Raw genomic sequence first — 13,453 nt, 5'->3', positions numbered from 1 at the left:
ACTGGCCTTTTGGCTCAGTGAGGGGAAGGTTCAGAAAAGGGACAATGGCCTCTGCCTGCCCCTCTGACTGGAAGAAAGTTGTCCCCCAGCTCGCTTGCTGATGCCAGACACTTCATTCCCTTCCTGTATGCCACTTGTCCCTTAAAAGCTGCTGCTCTAGTCCTGGAGCTCAGAGGATGTGATTATGTGTAAGTGTGGGTTCTTTAAGAGGAACTGCTTGGTATTCCAGCAGTTTCTTTCCCCGACTTATTCCCTGCTGTTTTTTGCAGCCAGAAGTTACGGGGCTTATCTTCCTGGCACTGGAACCCTGGGCTGGGGGCCTGTTATGGGGCTGGGACTCCTTGCTCCCAAGATATCCCTCCTGAATTTTTATCCACCACAGGTGGATGTGGGACTAGCCTGTTCAGCGTGTCTGCCACTCCCACCATCTGGATGGATGTGGTTTCTTTAATTCTGTAGGTGTCGGACTTCCATTCAACTTGATTTTTAACTGTTGTGAACAATCAAGATGGATGTTCTGTAATTTATTTGTAATTGTGATGTTACTGTGAGAGGAGGCAAGCCTTGTTTACCTATACTACCATTTTGACCAGGAATCCCGAATCCTTTTCATAAGTCATGAAGAGTCACCTCCTGATTTATCTTAAGTGTCAATCCAGATTTCATGCCAAATCCTTAAGCGTTTAAAATGCATCCACTCCAGGGCTGGGTCTGTGCTAAAGGTTGCTGGAGGGAGATGCCTGATCTCTACTCTCAAAGAGCTTGTGTGCTTGCTCAAAAGTCTCTCTTGATTTTCTTCTCTGTACTTCTCAGTAATGCTGTAGCTATTAATTTATTGTTCATTCAACAGATATTTATTGAGTCCTTATTATGTATCAGATATTAAGCTGGGAAGTAGGTATTGGTTGGAGAGGTGGACTGCAGGGGTACAAAATAAATAAGAGTATAGTTCTGACTCTTGAGGCACTCGCTGTATAGTGTGATAGATGTACTGTATTCAAGTAATTAAGTTGCATTGTGGTAAGTTTTAGAATGACTTACCTTAGGAGATGACATTTGACGGGATCTTGAAGAAAAGTTGTCAGGGAAAAGAGGAGCAATCTCTACACAGTCAAATGTCTAATGTCATGGACGCATGCTGTGTTTGGGAACTAATAAACAGTTCATACGAATGAAGCAAAGATTTGGGGGTAGAAAGCGTATAAGTACCTGGCAAATTAGGTTTTTCTCTCCCTTTTCAGAAAACACTTCGTCTATAAAAGTAAAAAAGGCTCTTTTCTCCTGCTACCCATAATGGTTAGGTTTTTTGTTTTTTGTTTTTGTTTTTGTTTTCCTAGCCTTCAGCCCAATTTGTATTTATATACCTTTATTTCTGTTAAGGCCCCCAGGGGTGAGGAGTCATAAGTATCCCTTCTTATTCATATTTGTTTCTATCAACATGTTAAGTATTACATTTTGAACATGGTAGGCTTTCAATATTTGTCAAATACTAATTTTTTAATTTTTGGTATTTGGTATGATCATGATGCTTAAAAGAAGTTCTGACACATACAGTCGTCTTACCTTAATTCTCTCTCTTAATTCTCAGTGTGATCTGTGATGTTAAGTATTTTAATACTCTCATTGTTTCTGAGAAAAGATAGCTACTCTCTCAAAGTAACAAGGAGAAAGCAGTAGGCATATTATTAGAAACTCATTTTTTTGGCTTTTGTATGTTTAATATTTATGAATTACCATATACATGTGTATATTGGTGTGTGTCTACATCTGTCAATACAAATTATATACATGAGGAAAGTACAGAACTAGAGCATATTAAGTTAATATTTATTAACTAAAATGACTTATAATTGGTTAAGAATTGTGTTGTTTCCTTTGTGTTGAAATCTTGGATGATGGTAGCCTTTATTAACATATTGAATGTCCTCATTTTGTCCAGAATAACCATTTATCTCAATATTTATGTAAGCAGTAAAATTGTATAATTGCTACTCATTGGAAAGATTTTGATTTTAGATCAGATAAATACATTCAATAGAGTGGTATATCTGTGTAAAACGTATATTATTTAAATTTTCACTATGATGGGTTGTGAAAAATGCTTTTTTTCTGGGACTATGCTGCTTTGAATTGGTTGTTCTTTAACAAAATATTTTTAGCTTTCACATAGTAACAAAATGATCAGTGAACTTCCTAAACTTTGAAATGGAGACAGCTAGGCCTATCTTTGGATAAGATTCAGATTGTGTGTTTTTCTGTATGTTTTCCCTAACAGATTTGCTAACAGCTTCCAGTAACATTTCAAAATGATTTTTTCTATCTATAGAAGAGAGGACTATTTTTTTAGTGTCGTAGACTTTTTTTACTTTTTGATTGTTTTGGTACTTTAAAAAATGATAACTAGTTCACATAGACTACATGCCATTATTGCCATTAGTAATAGTTGCAGTACGTATACAATCTATATCTTATTCATGTTTTCTTTATAAAACTGCAGACCATTTTCTGTTATGAAACAAATCTGGGTGATACTGGAAAAGATAAGTTGTCAGATAAAGAGTTTTAAAGTTTCTCTTCTTGAATTGACTGTGTTAAGCTTTAAATCAATGTCTGGTTCTTAATTTTCGTAAAATGGCATGACACACTATATCCATGGAGAGCTTTTGACAAAATTTATCGGAATTTCGTAATGTGCGGTTTACTCAGGTGGCTTCAGTTTCCCTGTAGTAAAATCGTATTTCAGTGCTGGTGCCAGAGAACAGAACACTGTTATTACTGTGAACGCATCTTCTGCAGCCAATGTCCTGTTCCCTTTCTTTGTTGATACTTTTCTTTCTTAAACTTTGTCGCTCAGAATATCTTTAATGCTAGCCAAGGAGTCAGGGATTTGGACGTATTTTCATGGACTTCCAAAGCTTTTTACCCGCAGGTGAGTTAACTGTAAGGAACAGTAATACATTATTGAGGTGTTTCAGCATGTGTAAAAATTTACATGATATCCTTTGAAGTCTTTACTTAAAATAATTTTTTTTTACCAAAAAAGATCTATGCAACCTGCTACAGTGCATTTCCCCTGTAATCCTTCTCCCTCTACTTCTCCCAAAGAGCGTGTTATTAGTTTCAGTCAACCTTTCATATGACTTCAAATTCGAGATGTTTAGTTTTATGACTAGCTTCTCCCACAGTTACATCCAACTCTAGCTTTTTCAGAACTAGCTTATTTAGGTGGGAGAGTCTTGACCCCACGCCTCTTCTGTTTTTTCCTGTTCTTCCACAGCACCATTTTGAATGTTCATCTGAGAATGGGGAGGGGATACGGTGTATATGCTGCTGCCAAGTCTTACATTCCTGTAGTGAATAAAACATGTATCTTAGCATTGCTTGAGAGTAGACAACACAGTTCTGACTTTATGTCCAGTACTTCTTTTTATACTGCTTAGTGTTAAAAAATTGCATACACTTTGTTTTATATTTATTTATAGTTTATTTAACTATTCGATTAAATATTTTAATAACAGTTACGTATATTGCTTTCAGTGCATAACTTGCAATTAATAGTTTTTGCCAACACTTCTATCTCAGTGTTACCATGAATGATCAAAAGTTAGAAATACTGTTACACTTAATTAAATGCTCCAGGTGTGTTATTAAATACCAGTGAGATTATTTTTCTCTAAATCTATTAGTTGCTTGTGATTTTTTGATGTCATACCATGTAATTATTTTTAACTTTCAGCTGTAATAAGGACTAACCTGTCTCTTCCAACTTTGAAATAGCATGACGTATTTACTAAAATTGATCATACACAAATAGACATTTTAAATGTTTACTGAGAACTTGTAAGTGTAGTCACGCAGTATAAACTTCAGACGCTACTCTGTGTTTCTGAGTGCTCTTATATTCATATTGCTGTACACATATATACGTTTTTGCAAGTATACATGCATGGGTATATAAAAATGGATATTTTAAGGTTATTTTAGATTGAAATCTAGGCTGAATTTTTCAAGTATTTAAAATTCTCATTTCCATTAAATTGTCAATATATAGCTAAAGAATTCTGCATAAGTATGGCATGATAATTACAGTAATTGTAAATAAATATTGTCTATAGTGCATATTTGTATAACTAAAATTTGATGATTTGATCAAACAATGAAATTTACAAAGTATATGATGGTTGCTAGTGGCTCTAAAATTTTCCTTGTCCAACCATATATCTAATTAAAGACACAAGTACACAGAATTCTTGAATCCACATTTTCTTTAACCTCGGGATTTTATTTTTTATTTTCTACTATGTACTGGACATGTTTACACACCTCTTATATGAGACAATTTATAGGGATAGAGCTAGTCAGTAATGTTTTTTCTTGCATAATGTGTTACTTTTTTTTCATTTTTATTCTGACATTACTAAATACTAATTTTAACGTAATGTTTGAGTGAGTGTCCCATTGTGATCATCTTTTCCTGAATTTCAATATGAAGCAATTTGTAGAGTGTATATTACTGTATTTAAGATTGCCATTTAAATCTGCTTTAAAGGAGTAATAATGAAAATGGAAAACCCCCTAGTGTGGAATTTTGATTTACATTTAGTTGGGAAGAAGAACAGATATGGGAAGGTTATTATTCCTCTTCATTGCATTTAAATAGAAAACGCTTTCATCACAGCATTCAGAAAATGTAGGGCATGTTCTTTTCTTTCATTGTGGAACTGACTCTCTTACATCCAAATGCATTACATTGATGTAAAAATGCCTCTTTAATATTAATCTCTCTTTTCTACTAAAAATCTAACCATCTTTTTCTGTTAATAGCTTTAATATTTCACTGTTTAAAAATGGCCAGCAAATCCAGCAAGACATCTTTATTTGTACCATATTAAGAAAGTATGAGTTGTTAAAATCTTAAAAACATTATTGTATCATATATAACTAGTAAATGATAAGGTGTATCTATATTTTATATACATTTGGTCTTTACTGTTATTGCTATTTATAGATCAGTCTCCAGAGTCTTAATAACCTATTTTCTCTATTTGTAAATAATTATTACAGACAAGAAATGTAAGGAAATGAAGATTCAGGCTTTTTAATCCATATCAACATACAGTAATGCAGTAATAATGACTCATAATTATTCAGTTGTGGTTCACATAGTATATTTGTTTCTCCTCTTAAATATTTCATTAAAAGATAGAAGTAAATTCAGGTACTGTATTTCTCACATTGGTATGAACAAAAGTCTGGGGTTCAATTGCTGTCTTGTTATGTTTTCTTCTCTTCAACGTTATTTTAATAATTATTCAACATTGAAAAACTGAATGACTCTTTAATGGTGGTATTGACTAATACTTCAGTTAATAGTCAATTTACATGTATATTCACATGTGCACATGTGAATTCAGTTTACATGTGTATTCTCTTTCTTAATTGACAGTATTATAGAACTATTATAAAGCTATTAATAGGAAGACATTGAAAGTGATAATAGATTGTATTTTGTTTATTTCTTTTTCCTATTCAAATTTTCAGGAACCTAAAACTAATACTGATGAGTTTTTCAAAGACATAAACTCCTGCTGCCCACAGGAAGCAACAATGCAAGAACAAGATATGCCGTTCTTGCGAGGAGGTCCAGGAATGTACAAGGTAGTGAAGACAGGACCTTCTGGCCACAATATCAGAAGCTGCCCTAACCTTAGAGGTATCCCAATTGGAATGTTAGTTCTGGGAAACAAAGTCAAAGCAGTGGGAGAGGTATGGATTCTTGTAGCTTCATGACTTCTAAGATACTCATTTTTAGTATAATATAACCAAAACATCTTTTTCTTCCAAAGGTTGCCATTTTCATTCAGGTTGTTAAATGCTAGTGTTCTTTATCTTATTTGTATTGAAAATGCTAATGTAATTTTTCCGTGTTTCTTTTCTAATAACTTTATTCTCATAATTATCCTTGTGAAAAAATGATATATTAACAAAATGATGTATATGTATACACAAATATTTTGTATTTGCGTATATATTTCTATTGTTATAAATGTACTATACTGTCATGGATTAACAGCACTCTTAAATATTTGCTATGGCTCTGTCGAGGGAGCTCAGTTGGTTATAGTGTCATCCGGGTGCAGGTTTGATCCCTGGCCAGGGCACATACAAGAATCAACCAGTGAATGCATAAATCAGTGGAACAACAGATTGGTATTTCTCTTTCTCTCTGTCTGTTTCTCCCCCCCCCCTTTCCTCTCTCCCTTCTTGCCTCTCTTTCTAATATCAATTAATTTTTAAAATTAATATTTGCTGTGGATCATTATAGAAATGTGATATATGCACAGGGTTTCTTCTCATGAGTCTCACTGAAGTCCTGAGCAAATACAATTACTCTTTCATCAGCTGTGGCATTTGTCTCAGCGGATGAGCTTGAAGATGTAGTGTGTCATGCTATTTCTCGGTGCCAGTGTCATTTTCAAGTTGCATTACAGGTACCACCAACATAATTTAAAAAGCATCTTGTGTTATGATGTTTTAGGTGTCTAAAGAAAGAGCCATGTGTTTTCGAGTAACATTTAAAATTATTTAGGGATTATCCTTGGTCTTAAAAATTATTATTTGAACTTGAGTCATAAATAAGCAGTATTTTACACAACTTCTTACTGATTTCTGTCCTAGGCTGTGGTCTTAATTTCTGAAACTAATTTTATGGTAGATATTTATTGAAATGATTATACTATTCAAACTCTTAAACTTTTTGCTCATTTTCAGCCTGAGTGCCCTGAAAGAATCAAGCCAATCAATCATACTTTTTGTTATGTACTAGGTAACCAATTCTGAAGGTACGTGGGTGCAGCTGGATAAGAACAGCATGGTAGAGTTCTGTGAGAGTGATGAAGGAGAGGCATGGTCCTTAGCTAGAGACAGAGGCGGAAACCAGTACCTCCGACATGAAGATGGCAAGTTGGCTTAAATTTGTGATTTATTCCTATTAATCTTTGAAATGCTGAAGTTTAAAGCCTATTGTATTTCTTTGATCACAAGCAGCTTATTGTGTGTTTATTTTTTTAAGTAAAAGCAAAACTGTTAAAAAATTCTTGCAGTTATTTAAATTTGACTACTAAATGAATACACATCAAAGAAGAGAATTAAAAGAAAACGTGGAACATGAATCCATCTTTGTGAGACATGCTTCTTATTAATAGGAATTTGTGTGATTATTCTTCTGTAGCAGTCTAGGAGTGAATGTTTTACCCTTCCAACCACTAAATGGAAGTTTGGTTTTCAAACCTTCAATCACAGTACTTCTCCCAGGCAATTTCATTCAATTAACTTTTGTATCAGGAAAGAAGAATAAATGCAAACTATTCTGGGGGCATTTTTTATTTTGTTGTCAGGGTTTCAACTTGAAACTTCATTTTACTTTTTCAGTAGTGCTTTCATTTAACAAAAAATTTTCCATTTTGTCCCCTTCTCTCATTCTTCTGGTAGCAGTAACTTGCTCATCCAAATTCAGACCACATCATCACTTGAGTGAAGATTTATTTAGCTGATCTTGACAGAGACTCAAGAATTTCCTCAGTGTTCTGAAAGAATTGTATTTACCACTAGAACAAAACTGATATTATATTGAAGTTAATTTTTATTTCTTTATACCCACATTGTGAGTCCTTTATGGACAGGCACAGGGTTTCTTTTTAAGATTTTATTTATTTTTAAAGAGAGGGGATGAGAAGAAGGGAAATATTGATCAATTGCCTCTCTTATTCACCCCATCCTGGAACCAAATGTGCAACCTAGGCACATGCCCTGACTGGGGATCAAACCAGTGATCTTAAAATTTTCAGGACAAGTTTGCAGGACAGTGCCCAACCAAGTGAGCTGTATACTGCTCAGGGAGAGGCATGGGTATTTTATCTTTGTAGTCCTGGTTCTGAAATAATTTTTGTACATACTACTTGCTAAGTTTTATAACTGCTAGTTAAGTCACGAAAATATTAGTAAGGACATCAAAATAAATGGGTAAATCAAGCTTAGACTTTTCTACCAAGTCCCCAAATTGTAGTATAATGTCAGATAACAAAAGGACATGCTTCTTTATTCTAAAAAGAAGAAACCTCATTTTCCAAGAGGTAATATGGCCATAAGCATAAATAGATTCAAAAAACTTTTGAAACCTGGTTGAATGAGTACGTTTAGAAGTACCTATTAACATTGCACATAAAACATTCTCCCTTTTTTCCCCACAATAAGTGTAGGGTGAATGAAGTTCGTCAGGCTCCCTCACCCGGATGGGAGGGGTGGGCAGCTAAGGAAACTGTACTCCCATGGCCTTGAGAAATTGGAAATCCATTTGGGTTTCCCCATGCAGGTTCAAATCCTGGTGACTATGCCAATTGTGTTGCAGCCTTTCGAGGCCAGGCAGGTTCACACAGGACTCAGGCAGATGGAGGAAAATTCGTGGAGCTGTGGGAATGTCTGACATGCCTTTGTTCAAGGGTGGGGCCATCCACGCACACTGCAGGCCTTCTGTGGCACTGGCAGGGAGTCCCAGGTCCTCTGTATACTAAATGCACACAGAGCAGACGGGTACCAAGATATGGTATAGCAAAATGCGATTCTGCGCATGCAGACCCATTGTCAAGGCTGTGGGAGTGGGAGTACTGTCTCCCTTGGTCATCCCGACATGCAGGTGAGGGAGCCTGACTGGCTCCATTTGCCTACAGTAAGCCTTTGAGATAGGTTGTATCATCTTCATTTTACAGGTAAGGAAACTGAAGCTTATAGAATTTAAATCGACTTACCTGTGGTTATAGGACTGAATACCAGGCAGATGTAGGACTTGAACCTGAATCTCTGATTGTATTCCAGAATCTGTGCTCATCGCACAGTTCCATACTGCATCAGTAATTCGCTGAACACGGTTTTAGAGCCTGCTCCCTTCCTTGCCTTTGCAGTTAAATTTTTCTTAGTCAAAGATGATGTTTTAATGTCGAGATGGTAGAATTATTCTTCAGTTTGTTTTGAGAAAGAAAGGCTTCATTTGATGTAAATCAGATATTTTGCAAAACAACCTTTCCATTTACAATGTGCTTTCTACATATTATAATGTTTACTGCATATTCATATAATCTTCAACAGTTTCACTTTATAGGAATAATTAGATATAGATGAAAATACCTAAAGTGAGATCAGTTTAATATAAGATACCCTTAAATAACATGAGGATGGTTTACGTGACTATCAAAGCATTTTTCTAGCTTAAAGTCATTTTGCCTGGTGGTACAGGATAGTGTGTACGAGTGGACTCTGGAGCGGGACTGCCCGGCACAAATGCCGCTCTATGGCTTTTCAGTTGTATGACCTGGGCCAATTTACCTGCTGTCCCTGGGCCTCAGTCTTCTCACATACAAAATAAGGGTACTTTATAAGTTCTATATGACAGGCAAATGAACAAATAACAGTCACTTTACTTAGTCATAATGTGTCTTAATTTTTGAACATAAAAGCTGGAGTGATAAGGAAAGAAATGATAAAAACTGCTTTAAAAAGGAGAAAGGGCTCATGGACAACAAATAGTATGGCAATTGCAGGGAGGAAGTGGGTGTAAGGGGGCTACATGGTAATGGAAAAAATACAATAAAATTTTTTTTTAAAAGTTAGTGCTTCGAAACCACTAAAATTAATTACTACAGCATCCAGATAGTCTCCTCATTGGTATTAGAATGTAACTATTTAAAATGGAACTAAGAGGACTTGGCACTATAGTAACTTATTTATATAAAGTAGTATGAGTAAAACAACATACTCTTTTACAAAGAGTTTTCCTCTTTGTAAAAATTCTTTATTGGCCTTGGTATTCGTAAATAAAACTCATATGAAAAGCTTCTACTTGGTCAAAACAGACCTTACACTTGGGGCTACGCATTCCAAGTCTAGAGGGTGAGAGGGATGCTATCTCTTCCATTCAGATAACTGTTCAGGAGTGTTTTTCCCGAAGAGGCAGTCCACTGCTGAGACATCTTTCAGTGAAGCCCATTGCCTAAGGGAAGTACTATGGTTGGTTTATTGAGAAATCCTAGGAATGCTGGTAAAGGGACACATTGCCCACAGGTACAACAGAATTCTGGTTTTATAGGTGGAAGAAAACACTCCACCATGTTCTTCTAGTTTTATTTTCTTTTTAAAGAGGTACTTCCCCCCCTTTTACATTTCATATAGCAGTTTGTATTTTGCATTTTTAAACTGGCATATGACTATTTAATTATGTATTAGTGTTTTTTAGTATTATATCAGATAGGGTTTTATAGCCACTTGATTATTAATAGAGGATTAATTTAGTTTACCAATTTTATTTTGCATTGTTTCTATTTGTAAACCAAATAAAATATTTGCCATTTCTTTCTTGAACTAAGAATTCTGATGCATTTGTTGACTTCAGGATGCATTTGTAGGTCTGACTTCATGACCTGGTTTATCATCTTTTTATTTAGGGAAAAAATCCTTATATAATAAGTGAAGATAAGTTAAAAGTTAAATTTCCCATAATTTTCACATTCAAAATTTGAAATATTTTACAAGTCAAAATTCCTCTGGGTATCATACACTTAGACATTTTGAGGACTTTTTTTCCTATTTGAATACTAATATACAAAATATTTTGATTTCTGGTTTATAGGGTATCCAGTTTTGTTTTGTAAAATGCCCTTGTATAAATTTGTTACAAATACAGGTGTCTGGTCCAGAAATAATAGTATGCATTCAGTGATGTATTTCTACCACAATGATAGTAAATTGGTTCCCTAAGAGAATATCCTATTTCTGAATTTCACTGTTTATTTGATAAACGAAAACAAAGATTTGTCATGTACTTTGTCAGTGTCAGTGACCTAACTGGTAAAGCTGTTACCAGATCTTAATATCTGACCATCATAAAATCTTCCTGGCAGTTTTCCCTTTGTTCTTTGAATGTGGGGTAACACATAAGAAACCTATTTTATAGTTGTGTCTCTTTTTCGTAGAACAAGCTCTTCTGGATCAGAATTCTCAAACCCCTCCTCCAAGCCCTTTCTCAGTACAGGCTTTTAATAAAGGGGCAAGTTGCAGCGCCCAGGGGTTTGATTACGGACTCGGAAATAAGGAAGGTAGGTGCTTACAAGTAGACTTTCGCATGCCTAAGGTTAATACTTTGATTACCTTCTTTCCTACCCGTTTTAATTACTGTTTGCCCACAAAACTTTATTACAGTTTGTTTTTAGAAAACTGCGATCAAATTGTTCACACAAATTTCTTTAATACTATGGCTTTTGTCAGTTTTAGCTCATTTATATTTGTTTATTTATTTGTTCTTATTTTAAAGACACTCATTTTGAATTTACATCATAAAGATTCTGTGTCATTATATCCAGTAAAAGAACTATTTTCTCTTGTCTACTTATTATTAGGAGTAATGTTAATAAGCAAAAAAGAACTTCCCAAAGTGATCCATTTAAAATCAATTTTAAGTCATATTGCACATCAGCTATATTAAATTTATGGGATTTGAATGTCTACTCAAGTTATCTTAGTTAATTTAGAATTACATGGCATGACATGTTTGGATTTGGTATGTATAATGAAGCTGAAAGAAATCCTAAGGCATATGGATATAAAATAGATACAAATTTTTGGCTGCATTAATGGAAGAAACCAGCATCATGGACACTTGAAACAGTGGTTATTTTGAAATAATTTACACCTGAATTTCATGCAGAATTTCATTTGTGTGTAAATTCGGACACGTTCATGTTATTCTCTATGAATCTGATCCTGACTCTTTCAAAATCAGCCATGTTGTCAGCAGATAGCATGCAGGTGGACGAGGGGTTAGAGGGAGAAAACCGCCTTCATGGAAATAGTTTTAAGTGTTATTTAAACTAAACCACGGGGTTTCATTTCAAGAAGTAGATACAGTGTCATTTTACCTGCCTTGCAGTGCAAATGAAATAGTCTACAAAAAGCAAAATTATATCAACATAGAGGAAATACTCAATTTAAAATAAAACAACCTCATTTGATATTATTTTCCACAGAAAATTGTTATAAAGGAAGCCTAACCACAGATTTCTTTTTGTGCTGGTGTCTCCCACAGGTGTGCTTGCTCGTTACTGGTAGCTCAGATTTCAGCTAACATTAGCTGAATCTTCATACTTGTGTAGGGTGAATTCTTGATAGTGTTTCCTCCGTGTTCCTTTTTACCACTGTCCGTCCTTAAAATCTTGGTGCTTGCTTACCACTGCTATACTTCTATAGTAACCTGTTTTAAAGCCATGTTTAATTCAAATATGATGTTTTCATTCTCCAAAATGTTTAAATTATACTGGTGGCTATCACTTTAAATCAGTATTTAAAATATAATTTATGAAAACATCATAAAAACCAACTTCTAAGAGATGCAGACATTGCTGACATGTGTTATTAAATAGAAATAATGATATATTACTTTTTAAAAGTGGGATTTTGGTAATATTGCTCAAAAATAGCATGCACTTATTTATACACTTTTTAAATATTTAGATGAAGCAAAAAATGCTAAGAAGCTTTTATCTGACTATATCTAACTTTTATTTATTACCTTTAACAATAGTTCCCATTTTATTTAACTCTATTCTGTTCAAGATATTATGATTTATAAAAATTGTTTCTCTTTAAAACAGTTTTATAAAATTAATTATAATCTCTAAAATTCTTTTTGTGACCTGCAGCATTAATTTTTGAAAAATAAAGATGTATAGCTTGTGTGTACAGTTCTTTCTATGTAAATCTATTTCTCTTGGTGCTTCGTTTGAAAATTTTTTTTCTTCAGCATCATTTAAACTATAGCCTTATAAATAAGCAGCTATCATCTATCCAGTTATGTTATTTCATATTTTTAAAAATGTTTTTCTGTTAATGTTCTTTGTATTTAATCTTAAGGGAATATGTCAGAATTCATATTTGAGGTACTATTCAAGTTAGGTAGCTCATATTCCTTTTTATCTTATTATCTTAGAGACTTTTATATTATTTATAAAAGCAAAAGAGTCTGTGGTTTTAAAAATGAATAATTACTTTGGCAGCAATAATTTTAAAAAGGAAAGTATTAACTTATAACTGTAATGTAAAAGATATTACTAAGTTAATAACATATGCTTTGCCTCCCTTGAGTCCTACATTTTTCAAAACTCATCCTATCTGCTTATTTTCTGCATGGAATATACTGTATATGAGGCAGGGTGTTATTAGTCATTGTCAGATACTATGTAGATCATTTTCTGAGATCTTCATTTATACTTACATGATACTCAATCAATTTATCATAGATTCTTCATTGACTGTGCATTCTCCTATAGTATTACTAGATGTTGTATATGAATTTAAATTGATTCGGGCTGTTTTAATAGATTTTGTGGGTGCTTCCATTATTAAAACAACA

General features: G+C 34.0%; 1 protein-coding gene across 14 annotated transcripts in view; it reads left to right on the top strand.

Annotated features, from left to right (window-relative positions):
• MYCBP2 (MYC binding protein 2) overlaps positions 1 to 13,453 on the top strand; it is a 263,498-nt gene that overhangs the window by 188,174 nt on the left and 61,871 nt on the right. For 11 of the 14 annotated variants that reach the window (XM_053665528.1, XM_053665529.1, XM_053665535.1 and 8 more), the window contains 4 exons: positions 2,855 to 2,929; positions 5,542 to 5,766; positions 6,827 to 6,959; positions 11,022 to 11,144. In XM_053665528.1, coding sequence (XP_053521503.1) covers positions 2,855 to 2,929; positions 5,542 to 5,766; positions 6,827 to 6,959; positions 11,022 to 11,144 — 556 coding nt within the window. The remainder of the gene's footprint in view (positions 1 to 2,854; positions 2,930 to 5,541; positions 5,767 to 6,826; positions 6,960 to 11,021; positions 11,145 to 13,453) is intronic. The other 3 variants (XM_053665527.1, XM_037143357.2, XM_053665531.1) reach the window with 2 other exon arrangements.

Source organism: Artibeus jamaicensis, unplaced genomic scaffold (assembly GCF_021234435.1).
Source record: "Artibeus jamaicensis isolate MK-2021 breed Jamaican fruit bat unplaced genomic scaffold, CSHL_Jam_final contig_415, whole genome shotgun sequence".
In the NCBI taxonomy this organism is placed as follows: Eukaryota; Metazoa; Chordata; class Mammalia; order Chiroptera; family Phyllostomidae; genus Artibeus; species Artibeus jamaicensis.
This window is presented reverse-complemented; position numbering and strand designations above follow the sequence as displayed.